Raw genomic sequence first — 14,840 nt, 5'->3', positions numbered from 1 at the left:
GTCGAAAATTAATTATTTTAAATTAAATATATAGGTGGATTTGAATATTCTAAAATTAATGTGCGACACTTAGAAGGGATCACCTGTAACATCAGTACATCACCTAGTACATCTCTTAATCCTGTAGTAATACAGAGTATAATTTTCGCGTCTCCCGTCAATATCAATTTAAATTTTGAAATCAATATTCCAAGTTTCTCCATCATGGAATCTGTATAAAAGTATCACTCTCAAATCAACTCGTCTTCTTAAATTCAGGAATCTTATATATGGACACGAAACATACACAAACATGGAGTACTATTACACTAACTAGGGATCCGAGTAGACCCCGCTAAGTTGAAGCCGTGCAACGTTGGCAGTCATCAACGACACCCAATGAAATTCGGAGTTTCCTAGGACTGGCAGGATACTACCGAAGATTCATTGAAGGATTTTCTAAGATAGCGAGACCAAGTACTCAACAGCTCAAGAAAGAAGTAAAGTCAGTCGGACCCCAGAATGCGAAGCAAGCTTCCAGTTGCTAAAGGAAAGGTTGACCACAACGCCAGTTCTAGCCGTGCTGGAAACGGGAGTCGACTATGTGGTGTATACAGATGCATCGAAGGTCGGACTCGGGTGCGTGCTGATGCAGAAGGGCAAGGTTAATGCGTACGCGTCACACCAGTTAAGGCCGCACGAGTTGAACTACCCGACGCATGACTTAGAATTAGCAGCAGTGGTGCACGCTTTGAAAAAAATCTGGAGACATCATCTCTATGGAGTTCGATGTGAGATTTTCACAGATCATAAGAGTCTCAAGTACTTCTTTGAGCAGAAGGATTTGAATATGAGACAGCGCAGATAGCTGGAATTAGTCAAGGACTACGACTGCGGTATAAACTATCACCCAGGCAAGGCCAATGTGGTAGCAGATGCCTTGAGCAGAAAGATTGCACCTCAAGTGGCTACTTTCCTCATACAAGAGGAAGAGCTCATCCGGAAATTCGCTAAGATGCGACTGGAGATAGTCAGAGCCCCAGAGATGGTGGACAGCAGGATTTCCACCTTAGTCATAGAACCAGACTTAAGAGCCATAATCATCCACGCCCAGAGACGTGATGAGGCGTTAGAAAAGATCTGTCTCAGAGTGAGGACCGGAAAGGGAGATGGTTACCGCGAAGAGGCGGATAATGCTCTCGCTTTCAAAGGGAGATTATGCGTACCCAACGAGGAGGCACTTAGGGACGAGATCATGAGTGAAGCTCATGAGACACCCTACACTGCCCATCCTGGAAGTACGAAGATGTATCAGGACTTGAAGAAGCAATTTTGGTGGGATGGCATGAAGAGAAGCATAGCCTCGTTTGTAGAGAGATGCCTGGCTTGACAGCAAGTGAAGGCTTTGCATCAACAACCCTATGGGAAGTTGCAGCCTCTCGAGATTCCGGAATGGAAATGGGAGCATATAGCAATGGATTTTGTGACAGGATTGCCAAAATCACAGCGAGGAAACACTGCCATCTGGGTGATTATAGATCGCCTCACCAAAAGTGCTCATTTTATACCAATTCGTATCACATACGGATCGGACAAGTTGGCACAAATTTATGTGCAAGAGATCGTACGCCTGCATGGCGTACCAGTAACGATCACCTCAGATCGGGATTCAAAATTTACTTCTAGATTTTGGATGAGCCTACAGCGAGAGTTAGGCACTCGGTTGAATTTCAGCACAGCATTCTATCCACAGACGGACGGACAGTCCGAAAGGACGATTCAGACATTGGAAGATATGTTAAGAGCCGTAGTGCTTGACCGTGGAGTAAGCTGGGAGACAGTACTTCCACTTATAGAGTTTGCTTACAACAACAGTTATCGGGCAACTATTGATATGGCCCCGTATGAGGCACTCTATGGGAAAAAGTGTAGATCGCCACTTTACTGGGATGAAGTTGGTGAGAGAAGGATTCTCGGACCAAACTCTGTAGAGGAAATGATAGAAATTGTTCGACAGATCCGAGGAAGAATCAAAGAAGCTCAAGATAGACAGAAGTCCTAGTGTACACATAGGGACCGTGAGCTAGCGCCAGGTTGGCCGGTCCGGGGTCGTGAGCTAGCGTAGCGTTGGCCGGCCCAGTGGTCGTGGAATGTGGCCACATTCCCGATTCACGCAGCTGATATGGCATATCATCAGAAGTTTAAAAGACTGCAGTCTATTTTTAGAAAGAAATAACAGTTTTAGTGACCGAGACTTATTTTCAGAAAAACCCCGCGTTCACTCAACTTGGCTGACAATTAAAAGAAAACAGTTTTCGGCATGAGTCCACTGAGTGCATCAAGTACTCAGCCATGCATATTGTTTTCCTTAATGTGCAGGTTGATCGATGTCAAAGCCGAGGAGGTGTTGGGACAGAAGGCTAAATAAGTAGGAAGATAGCTGGTGTAGTATGTCTTCACACATATTACATTTGTCTTGGTACTCTTCCGCTGCGCAAATTTAGAACTTGTTCTAGTAAAGACAATTGTTTCATAACTACTCTGATTCAGTATGATTTGTACCCCCAACACATTTCAGACAAAGTTTCCTTTAAATTAAGCATCTTATGATGAGTTGAGACAGTTTCAGTAAGATTTAGTCGCGATATAGCTACACTTTCTTTGACTAGGGAGATGTGGTCGTGACATTTATTTAACTCACTAAACACAACTTTCTTAAATCCCGTGCTGAAAAGAAACGCCTCAAGTAACGTGGGACGGAGGGAGTATATCATTTTATCATTTTATCAGTCAGTCAAAAGTATCATTTTATCAACTCAGAGTATCATTCTATCCGGCAAAACTATCATTCTATGCAATAAACCTAACATATATCATTTTATCAGTCAGTCAAAAGTATCATTTTATCAACTCAGAGTATCATCTATCCGGCAAAACTATCATTCTATGCAATAAACCTAACATATATCATTTTATCAGTCAGTCAAAAGTATCATTTTATCAACTCAGAGTATCATTCTATCCGGCAAAACTATCATTCTATGCAATAAACCTAACATATATCATTTTATCATTTTATCAGTTAGTCAAAAGTATCATTTTATCAACTCAGAGTATCATTCTATCAGGCAAAACTATCATTCTATGCAATAAACCTAACAATGGCTGTAACGCCCCACTTTTCGAACCCTAATTTTGGAACCCTAAGACGTTGCATTTATTGCTTTGATTGTCACGAATTAAATGATGAATTGTTATGTGATTGATTCGATGACCTAATTTTGATTTGACCTAGTCAATTTCGTTGATTTTATGACGTGGCTTAAATTAATTGATGTGGAATGAAATATATTGCGGTGAATCATAAATAATTACCTTGTCCTTTTATTGTGGAAATATTGGCCACTACCAAAATTATTGGAGAGAAATTCTATTTCTTGGATTTAATTATTTATTTTGGGATAATTATCCAAATTAAATCCTAAGGCCTAATTACCTTACTTCCTTCTTGATAAAAATTGGCCCCTATTATTTTCTTAGGGGGATTCGAAATCTCCTAATTTGTAGGAGAAGGAAATTATTCATTATTTATTTTGATCCCTTAATTATTTCTTTCCATGTTTTAATTGGAATGTCCTAGCAAATCTTTCCCTACTCTATTTTATTAAAGATTTGGAAATTATTCCTTGTGGGAGGAATATTTCACACGCCTACTATCATATTATTTGGGAGGATTTTTATTTATTTTCCTGCCCCGTATTATTTTATTCTGCTCCGTGAAAACACCAAATTTAAATCAAAGGCTAATTAAATAGCCATGATTTTCGAAATATCCTCCTTATTTCTCCATCATTTACACCCCAATTACCTCCATCAAATCTCTCCCATCTTTATTGTGATTATTCTCCAATTATTCTCTAATTAATTGGGAGATATTCTATTCCCTAAACTCTATAAATAAAAGACTCCTAAACCCTACCTCAAATCACACGCCTCCCACCTCAATCACATGCCCCCTCCCTCTTCTCCACTCTCTCACACTTGTTCTTCTACTATACTCAAGATCCTTTCGAATTTTCCAAGAGATTGTTGAAGAAACAAGTTTTTATTCGTTCCTACCGTTTGTTTCGTCCAAGAGAGGTAAAAATCAGACCCTATTCTTCTTTCCTCCCCATCTAAACATTCTTTGACTCCCTCATGCATGTAGAGAGTGTAGGGATTTCAAATCTAAGGGATTCAATCGGTGGGAATTTGTGTGTGTATGTTTGATTGCGCTTTGAATGAATTTGTTTGATGAATTAATAAATCCATGGTGAATGATGTATGATGTTATAAGAGCATGAGTATAAGGACCCTTTTGAGCATGTTTGTGTGTTAAACCCATGAAAAGTTTGATTTTGAATAAATAGGGATAAACCCTAATTCGAATTTTTAAATGCATGAAAAGCTATAAGTTCGGATAGTATGTTCCGACATGCATTTTACTGACCAAATGAACTCCGATTTGATCGATTCTTTTTCCTGAGTAAATTTCTTGATGTCTTCTATGTTGTATGTGAATTTCAACTCATTGGATAAAAGATGGATTTTTGGTGAATTTTTAAAGTTGACTGCGCATTTCTGGCAGAAAATGTTTTCTCGACCAGTAGGTTACGTTGTCCTTTTTGACCGACCAAAAAGGGGTATTTTGACATGAAATTTAAACTGGAAGTTATTAGATGAGTATACTGTATTGTGGTAAAGTTTTAGCCCCAACGGAAGTCGGGTGAATTTTTAATGAATTTTACAATATAGTTGCGCAGTGCTGCCAGATTTCTACCTTTACAAAAACAACTATATTATTATGTTATGAATGACATACATGAATTATATATGTGATGGAATGATGTGATATGCAAAGAGGTATGCTATGAGGTGAATTCCATATGTTGATGGGGAAAAAGGAAAGTTAGGGACATGCATAATATTAAGTTGATGGTTGTGACTGATAAGATATATATATTATCTAAAGGTAATAACTCGTGCGCGAAGCGTGATAACAAAGGGAAAGCAGTAGTCGAAATCTAAACGGTCGAGGTGGGCTTCTTTACTACCCTACATTTTGTGGGTTTTCTTTTACTAAAATCTTTTACGTATGACTGTGGAGCTATAAGGGTGGTTTAAAGCGATTATCATGCCGTGATTTGTTTTAACGTGCCTATCTGATGTGGCTGTTGCCACTGTTATATAAATCGAATTCGGGTCCTCGTAGGGCCGCAAACCCTACTTGGATTAGTGTACACCTATGGTAGACTGTGTGCTAGCGTACGGGCTGGCCGGTCTAGTGACCTGGTTTGCGGCCGCATTCCTTGTCATGTATTGGCAGATATGGTTGATGACGATGGGGAAAAATGACTGCGCAGTCGCTATTTTGAACAATGGAAAATATTTTGGTGCCTCGGGCCTTTATAAAGCTCAAACCCCGATGGTTACCTACGAATGGCATGATAATATGTACTCTTATTTAAAATGTTTTCGGCATGAGCCACTGGGCATTTTCAAAAGTACTCAGCCCTGCATATATTTTCTCTATGTGCAGGTTGAGTAGCGACGAGCGGTTGGTGGTGTTGAGCAGGAATTAATAATAAACTATGGTCGTTTTGAAACTCCGAGTGTCGTCGTGTCTTCACACATGACGTCACTCTTCTCTTGGATGCTTCTGCTGTGATATTTGCTTTACATACTTTTTATTTAAATTCAAAAACTGTTTCATTTGGGATATTTGCAAACTCGTTACTTATTTTGAATAAATGTTAAACCCTTAGTCATTTACTTGTTGAACATAAATACTTTTGGTTGTTTTATTTATTAAACTTAAATTCTTGGTCAAACTCTTGTTGAAAACCCTAGTCTTCTATGCCTGTCCATTAAGCCCCTTTAAGTCGTGATCGCCCGCTTTTATTAACCCTAGGGGCGGTCGTGACAATGGCGGACATCCCCAAGGACATCCCGACGGACTTCCCACAATAATAAAATTTCACAAATTCACCAAATTAAATAATTTACGGAATTAAATAATTTACGGAATTAAAATTTCGACACAAATACGGAGAAAATGCGACCACTTTATTTAAAACAAAAAATATACATAATTATTAAAAAAAATACATAGTTAAAAAAACCTACAGCTTCGACAAATGTGGCCCCCGTCTCACTCCTCGTCGTCTCCGCCGCTAGTCCCGTCGTAATTATCGGGCAGTGGTAGCATCCCCAAATCGCGCCGCATACTGTCGATGACATCCTTCAGCATAATCTTGTATACGGGGTCAGTCGCTGAAAGCCACTTCTCCATGGTGATTAAAAGTAAATCATGCTGCTGTATGCGGGCGAGTGCAGGGGAGCTCGGGATCGATCTGGGAATGAGCTGCGGAAGGAGCTGCCTATTGGACCTCGGGTCCGGACACGCTGGCGCTTCCCCTAGCCATCCGCATCGCGGACTTTTGCCCAACAGGGTGACGGCAGCGGGATTGAGGGGTCGGGAACTCTGCCTCGGCTTCAGGGAGTTCGTGGGAACCGACACTGCTCCTGTACTCCCCAGAGGGGTTGATCTTCGTCCGCTTCGGCCAGCCAGCTTCAACACCCGAACTAAACTTGGCTGAAGTTTGCACCACAAGATAGACCTCCCAATATTTGAAATCCCCGAAACCCAATTCACTGTCGGGGTACTGCTGGTGAGACAGAAGCTTCACATCATCGGCGGACATGCCGCTGGTTGCCGTGCGGAGGTTGTTTTGGTAGAGATGCTGGCAAGTCGGCTGAGCTGCCTCCTCAGCCGCTCCCACTGTTTCTGGCATTGCTCTCCATCACAAGGCTTCCCACCGGGCGGTTTGAATTGGAGGTAGCTTCGGCTCACCACATTCTGTCGATATGCTGGTTAGACCCGACGTAGGGATCCTCGACTACACCGATTCAGGCCTTCGCCAGCACGACGCACTCCTCTATGCCCAGATGGTCCTCTTTCTCCTGCCGGCTTCCTCCCCCCTCGGCCCCCGCCCCACCCTCGTTCCCCGCACGCGCATACGAGGTAGTGGCCTTGCTCTTCCCTCTCCCTTGCCTCCGCGTCCTCCCTCCCGCCGATGACATCTCAGTGGTAGAATCCCTGACCGGAGATAGCCCCAACTCCTTAAAAGAGAAAGTCTCGATGCTGGTGAACTGAGTCTCCAGAGGAGTACTCTGGGGGGAATCACCCGACAATAGATCCATGTAGGGGCGATAGACATTGTCCCCAGGTGATTGGGGGATCCCCTGCCTGCTCCCCCCGCAGCGGCAGACATGCCCTGCATCATCCCGGGCATCGCGGCACTCATTCCGGGCATTTGTGGCATCATCCCACACCAAGGGGGGTACATATTGTAGTACCCGGGCATCATCCCCGCCATTTGGGATTGGGGCATCATCGGCGCCATTCCGGGTATCACCCCGGACATCGGTGCACTTCCGCCGGCATTTCCCCCAACTCTAATGGGAAAAGTCGGCGTTTGTGACTCGCTCGTGGCGGGGGAATCACTATCGAAGTGCTCCATTTATCTTCTGAAGAAATGAAAGTAGAGGGAGAGAAACTCGTTAAAACAAGTGGTGTGAATGAAATGAAGTTCAACGAGCCGTATATAAAGAGTTTTTTTTAAAAATGAAAAATCGGGAAGTCCGTCGGGACGTCCGTCGGGACGTCCCTCGTGTCAGCGCAATGGCGGACGTCACCCGACTGACGTCCCCGGAATGCCGCGGAACTCCGGTGTCCGCATCGCACGTCCGCGTCCGCTTGGATGCTGTGTAATGGCGGACGTCTGCCTGGACGGCCGCCGTTGTGGATTCTCTTAGGTTCAGAGAAGAATGTCCTTATTTTCTTTCTGAGATGTTTCCTAGGCCTGCGCAGCCGAGTGCAATACTTTGGTAAAAGTAGAAAGACTAGAGAAAGTGAAGGAGAAGAACAGGAATACTTAGGTAAGAAATGTCATTGTTTTATTGCGTTGAATACCAATAGTATTGCCCGTGAAGTACACGCGGGCACCGTACTCAGCTTATGGCTTATGTAAACTTTTACTATTTCAATTAAAGTCATCTATAATGTTTTACTACTATATTGTGCATCTTAATCATTGATACGTGGCAATATTAATGAGTTAGAGAGTAAAATTTATACAAGAAATATTCTAGTAGTACTATCTTTATATTCTGACAATGTTAAATTCCTCGGAGTGAACGCGTGTGTGATTTATCTCTGTAGATAATGTAAAATGCCTTTATATTAGTATGTACTATTATTAGCAATATAATGTAAAAAAATACCAGTGATGAGTAGTTATATATTGTCGTTTGCTACCTAAGTCATCCACATTGAGTAAAAAGTAATTACTCCATATTCCATTTGAATGATTTTCCCGCTGACCCACCCAAACCGGTGTTGAATTCGATAAGAATGAATGAAGTGACTACAGATGAATTACCATTCTTCTTCCTCTTTTATTTTTTAATTGTTGTTGATTGCATGTGACCTACTTTAAACGTCAACAATTGTGACACAAATGATGGATTTGGGCTACTTACATAGCTGGAAGTTACCATAATCGAAGAAAATATTACTCATATATCTATGAATATAACTTTTGATGTGGCTATGGTGCGCACTTCCACTAAAAGCCAAAAAACATGGCCTCGTTCCTAATTTATACAAATCTACTGAGAGCAAATAAACATTAAAATAAAGTCCATAGAGCCACTAATAACCCGGTCAAGTATGTAAGCATTATGTAGCCAAATTATGTAATGCTTGCATCAAATTAAATGACACCGTTTTGATGCTTAGGAGGAAGTAAAAAATTAATAATCCATGTATAATCCACCTAGCATCCAACTGAACAATACGGACCTTCAAAGAGTAGTAATTTAGTTTTATTGCGATTATTAGTATTTTATAATATGCGATTTAAGAAATTAATGAACAAAGTTGCGAGTAGCATTATTAAGCAAAAACTCTCGAGTCCTCTCCTCATAATAGTACCACCGGCAGCCGAGAAAACATGGCACCGTAGTTCTCAAACCCTCCCCTCTTTAACAAATCCAACGCCGAGCTCGACGTAAGGTCCCACAATGGAGGCTGTGGTGATCAGCTGTAGTAGGCGAAGCTGTCGTTGCTGCGTTTGGGGAACCTCTCGTAGTCGACGTCGATGGCGTCGAGGTGGTAGGTTTGTATCAGGTTTTTGAGGGATGAGAAGGCGTTGGAGATCCAGAGGTAGCGATAGGGACTCGGAGGTATCATACCAGCAGTGACGCGAGCCCCTCCAATTTAAGCGCGTCAACAAACTGCAATCTTTTCCTATTTTCCATATCTTTTCGTTAGATTTAGCACATCTTTGGTAATTTCATTAATAGTTTAATAAATTTTTCTAGGTTTAGATTTCCTCTCTTATTTAGAGGAGATCTTGCCGATTATAAATCACTAAGGTATAATATGTGGATTAATTCTTACTCATGCTTATGGCATAATTAATTTTTTTTCTTCCAATTTTCACATCTCTCAATCCCACAAATCTTGAATTGTTCAAATCTCAAACTCGTGCTCGATCTCTCGGTCATTAGGCCAATTGAAAGCCTAATAGGTAACCTTGCAAGTATTGTTGCCACTTTTGCACTGTCTCACGATTGCATAAACTTCTCTATGGTAGGTTGAGGAAATAAAGTGACAGATCTCGACTTCTTGTTGAAATATGCCAACGGTGCCCAGCCTGTTGAAGAACAACTCCAATACCAAAATGTGAAGCATCGGTTTCGATGTAAAACAACCGTGTGAAGTCAGGCAAGTGTAGAGGGGTTGGAAATCATGACATGTTTCAATCACAAAACTGTTGTCTAGTGATGGATCCGCGAATTTCTGACGTTAGTAAATGCTGGTAGAGAATGAAGATTATGACACAAAGAAATTACGTGGTTCGATTTACTGAGGTAAATCTACGTCCACGGGAAGAAAAGGGGGCAGAGTTGTATTGCTTGATCTGTTTTCTACAGCTTACAAATACAAACTTGCTATTTGCTATATGGTCTTTTATCTCTAGAGAGCTTAACCTTCTTCTATCTGATCTAAGTTCTATTTATATCTTGAACTAAGATCGTGGCTTGCATCACCACCCTAAGTCGTGGATGTCGTGTAGGTCATGGCCTAAGATCGTGGATGTAGCGTAGGTCATGGCCTACGATCGTGGCCTGAGTTGACACCACGTGGTAGTGGGTGTGTTGGACATCCTGTATGGGTCCACTAACTCCTTGTTCGGTCGAATACTGAGACCGAACTGCTTTGGTTGCCGATCTGAGAGTAGAGCTTGATGCCGACCTGAGAGCAGAGCTTGATTGGATGGCTTTTACCGAGCTGTAGGCTGAGGCCGAACTCTTTGGTAATGCCGAACTCATACTCCTGCTTTGGTTGCCGATCTGAGAGCAGAGCTTGATAGGTTGGCTTTTACCGAGCTGTAGGCTGAGGCCGAACTCTTTGGTAAGGCCGAACTCATACTCCTGCTTTGGTTGCCGATCTGAGAGCAGAGCTTGATAGGTTGGCTTTTACCGAGCTGTAGGCTGAGGCCGAACTCTTTGGTAATGCCGAACTCATACTCTTCCTTGGGCTTTGGGCTGATGGGCCGTCATTGCTGTTGGGCTTGTTTAGTACGCACCCCATCACTACCCCCCCCGAAAAGCGAAGTGAATCACTTCGGCGAAGCGAGTCACTTCGGCATTCTGAAAAAGGGGACGGGGGAGGCTGAAGTCAGGGGACGTGCCCTGCGCGTGACTGCATTAAATGCGGCATTAAATGCGACAGTAAAATCCGGCCGTCGAATCCTGAAAAGGTGGGATATGAAACGGTGCGATGATTTGAAATCTTTTCCAAATCTGATAAATACCGCCTTTCTTCATCATTTGAACACCTTTGCTATTGGCTTCTTCTGCACTCTCTATCTTTTGCGTGAAAAATTTCCTTCCGCTTTCAAAAATTTCCTCAGGATTTCTTCAAACTTTCAAAGAGTAAGAACCATGTCTGCTTCTTCTTCGTCTGAGTCTGGTAGCGGTAGAAAAGGGGGTAAGGGGTCTTCTAGCCGGAAAGAATCCGGGGAGAAGACCGTAGAGTATTTTCACAGTATCTTGAGTAAGGATACTGTGATATCCCTTTACGAAAAATACTCTTTTCCTGGGGGGAAGGCGGTGGTTCCCGACGATGATCATAGGGCTAACGACCCGCCGGAGGGTTATGCCACCGTTTACGAAGCCTGCTTAGAATGCGGGCTTCGTTTCCCTCTTCCCCCACCTTTTGTAGAGCTTCTTGATTTTTTTCAACTCCCTTTAGGTCAGGTGACTCCGAACTCTTGGAGGCACTTGTCGGCTTTTGCTGCCGAACTCCGTAGGTTAGATAAGGATCTGTCTCTGCGGGCAATCCTTAATTTTTTCCAATTTAAAAGGAAGGGATCTTGGTTTTACTTGATCCCCTTACAGCCTTTTAGGGCATTCTGCAAAACCAAGTGGCCGAAATGGCAAAACCGCTTCTTTTTTTATAATAGGACAGCGGCTCCGGGCTTCCCCTGGAGAGGGCCGAAGTCCGTGATTCCTCATCCTCGGTTAGAACCATTGGCCGAGCTCGATGGCGAGCTCAACAAGATTCCCGTAGTTAGGAAACAATACACGGAGTCTGAGCTCGTCAAGGGCGACGTCGTGTTCGACATCTCGTCTTCGGACGAAGAGGCCGAGGGTGAGGATTTTTCTTTACCTTTATGTTCTACTGCTTTAACGAAGAAAACTAACCTTGCTTTCTTGCTTTTTGGCAGTGTACATGCTGAACAAGGCTACCCGAAAATCTTCGGAGTCCAAGGAGCCGGAGAGGCCGAAAACCACCAGCTCGGCGTCTGATGCCGAGAGGACTCCGAAAAGGCAAAAAACCTCTTCGGATCCGAAGAAGCCGGAGATTTTCGGGTAGCCTTGTTCAGCATGTACACTGCCAAAAAGCAAGAAAGCAAGGTTAGTTTTCTTCGTTAAAGCAGTAGAACATAAAGGTAAAGAAAAATCCTCACCCTCGGCCTCTTCGTCCGAAGACGAGATGTCGAACACGACGTCGCCCTTGACGAGCTCAGACTCCGTGTATTGTTTCCTAACTACGGGAATCTTGTTGAGCTCGCCATCGAGCTCGGCCAATGGTTCTAACCGAGGATGAGGAATCACGGACTTCGGCCCTCTCCAGGGGAAGCCCGGAGCCGCTGTCCTATTATAAAAAAAGAAGCGGTTTTGCCATTTCGGCCACTTGGTTTTGCAGAATGCCCTAAAAGGCTGTAAGGGGATCAAGTAAAACCAAGATCCCTTCCTTTTAAATTGGAAAAAATTAAGGATTGCCCGCAGAGACAGATCCTTATCTAACCTACGGAGTTCGGCAGCAAAAGCCGACAAGTGCCTCCAAGAGTTCGGAGTCACCTGACCTAAAGGGAGTTGAAAAAAATCAAGAAGCTCTACAAAAGGTGGGGGAAGAGGGAAACGAAGCCCGCATTCTAAGCCCGAATTTCTGATGTTAGTAAATGCAGGAAAATACAGATCACGACACAGAGAATTTACGTGGTTCGATTTACTGAGGTAAATCTACGTCCACGGGAAGAAAAGGGGGCAGAGTTGTATTGCTTGATCTGTTTTCTACAGCTTACAAATACAAACTTGCTATTTGCTATATGGTCTTTTATCTCTAGAGAGCTTAACCTTCTTCTATCTGATCTAAGTTCTATTTATATCTTGAACTAAGATCGTGGCTTGCATCACCACCCTAAGTCGTGGATGTCGTGTAGGTCATGGCCTAAGATCGTGGATGTAGCGTAGGTCATGGCCTACGATCGTGGCCTGAGTTGACACCACGTGGTAGTGGGTGTGTTGGACATCCTGTATGGGTCCACTAACTCCTTGTTCGGTCGAATACTGAGACCGAACTGCTTTGGTTGCCGATCTGAGAGTAGAGCTTGATGCCGACCTGAGAGCAGAGCTTGATTGGATGGCTTTTACCGAGCTGTAGGCTGAGGCCGAACTCTTTGGTAATGCCGAACTCATACTCCTGCTTTGGTTGCCGATCTGAGAGCAGAGCTTGATAGGTTGGCTTTTACCGAGCTGTAGGCTGAGGCCGAACTCTTTGGTAAGGCCGAACTCATACTCCTGCTTTGGTTGCCGATCTGAGAGCAGAGCTTGATAGGTTGGCTTTTACCGAGCTGTAGGCTGAGGCCGAACTCTTTGGTAATGCCGAACTCATACTCTTCCTTGGGCTTTGGGCTGATGGGCCGTCATTGCTGTTGGGCTTGTTTAGTACGCACCCCATCACTTAGCAAAATCAAGAAGAAAACCCTATATATGCATGACTAAAAAAAACTAACTAGTTGTATTAAACGACATTACTTAAGTAGTTAAACATTTTGTGCATAGTATTTTATTTTTTGATCTACTACATCATACATAATTTTGTCCATATAGTACTTTTACCCCCCTCAATTTCTGGTCAATCCATAGCTTCAATATTTTCAGAATAAGTAACTTAATCCCAAGCAATTTTAGAATCACCATAACCATATCTTATTTCAGAATGTGCGATTTAAGAAATTAATGAACAAAGGAGCGAGAAGCATTATTGAGCAAAAACTCCTGAGTCCTCTCCTCATAATAGTAGCCACCAGCAGCCGAAGCATCAGCGGAGAAAATCATGGCACCATAAATCTCAAAACCTTTATCCTCCAACAAATCCAACGCCTCAAAAAACTCATCCCCCTGAATCCCTCTCCCATCCACCTCGTACGCCGGCAACACCTTACTCCCCTCAAACACCAGCGTCCGATTCCGAAACGCCTCCAAATACTTCTTCGGACTCCTCAATTTATCCGTGTAAAACTGGTAGTTGACGTAGTCAATTACCTCCCCATACCTCCCGTGGAGCTCTGCGTAGGGCCCCACGGTGGTGTAGAACGGGGCGACGGTGGCGACTGTAATAAGGCTATGATTCTTGAGCATGGTGATGAGCTCGCCGATGCAGTAGGCGAAGCTGTCGTTGCTGCGCTTGGGGAAGCGCTCGTAGTCGACGTCGATGCCGTCGAGGTGGTAGGTTTGGATTAGGGTTTGGAGGGAGGAGAAGGCGTTGGAGATCCAGAGGTCGCGGTCGCGGGGGTTGTACCAGGAGAGGGTTTTGGGGCCGAGGCTCCACCCCGAGAGGCTGGCCATGGCCTTGGCGTTTGGGTGGCGGGATTTGACACCTGCCACCGCGTCTGGGGTTAGGGTTTCGGCCCAGTAGGGGGAGAATACACCGTTCTGGGGGGTGCCAGAGGGGTCGGCGTCGATGGCGAAGCTGAGGATGAAGTGGAAGTCGATGCCGTCCTTGATCGGGACGTCGTCGATGTTCACTGGAGCTCCGGTGGCGCCGATGTATTCCATCATTACCTTTCCATCTAAAATTTAAATGTTGACAAACCCATTATTTTTCATTACTTTTATTGATTCAATAATATTTTTGTAATTTACATAATGATGTAATATTACTAATACTTACCACAAATTAGGTGAAAACTGGAGCTGATCAGTGAAAGAAATAGGAGAATGAGTTGAAGATTATCCATTATTCATTCAGAGATGGGAGACTCTGATGAATGATCATGCGCAGTTTTAATGTGTTGCAATATTTATATAGTTTACTAAATTATACTGCCGCCGGCGAGACAAAATTAAAGACGTGGACAAACTAAGATTGTAATAACGACTGGTAGTTTTGTATAAAGTCGAACTCTACAAAGAATTCAATTTGAATAATGTAAAAAATAGAATACTATGTCTTCATGCAT

The 14,840-nt window shown here is 43.4% G+C and overlaps 1 protein-coding gene across 1 annotated transcript; it reads right to left on the bottom strand.

Moving 5' to 3' along the window:
* Positions 1–13,614: 13,614 nt before the first annotated feature.
* LOC121770098 (chitinase 1-like) lies at positions 13,615–14,442 on the bottom strand. The gene has a single exon (XM_042166900.1). The coding sequence runs from the start codon at positions 14,437–14,439 to the stop codon at positions 13,615–13,617; it is 825 nt and encodes a 274-aa protein (XP_042022834.1). The 5' UTR covers positions 14,440–14,442.
* Positions 14,443–14,840: the final 398 nt, after the last annotated feature.

This window comes from Salvia splendens, chromosome 16 (genome assembly GCF_004379255.2).
Source record: "Salvia splendens isolate huo1 chromosome 16, SspV2, whole genome shotgun sequence".
NCBI classification, from domain to species: domain Eukaryota; kingdom Viridiplantae; phylum Streptophyta; class Magnoliopsida; order Lamiales; family Lamiaceae; genus Salvia; species Salvia splendens.
This window is presented reverse-complemented; position numbering and strand designations above follow the sequence as displayed.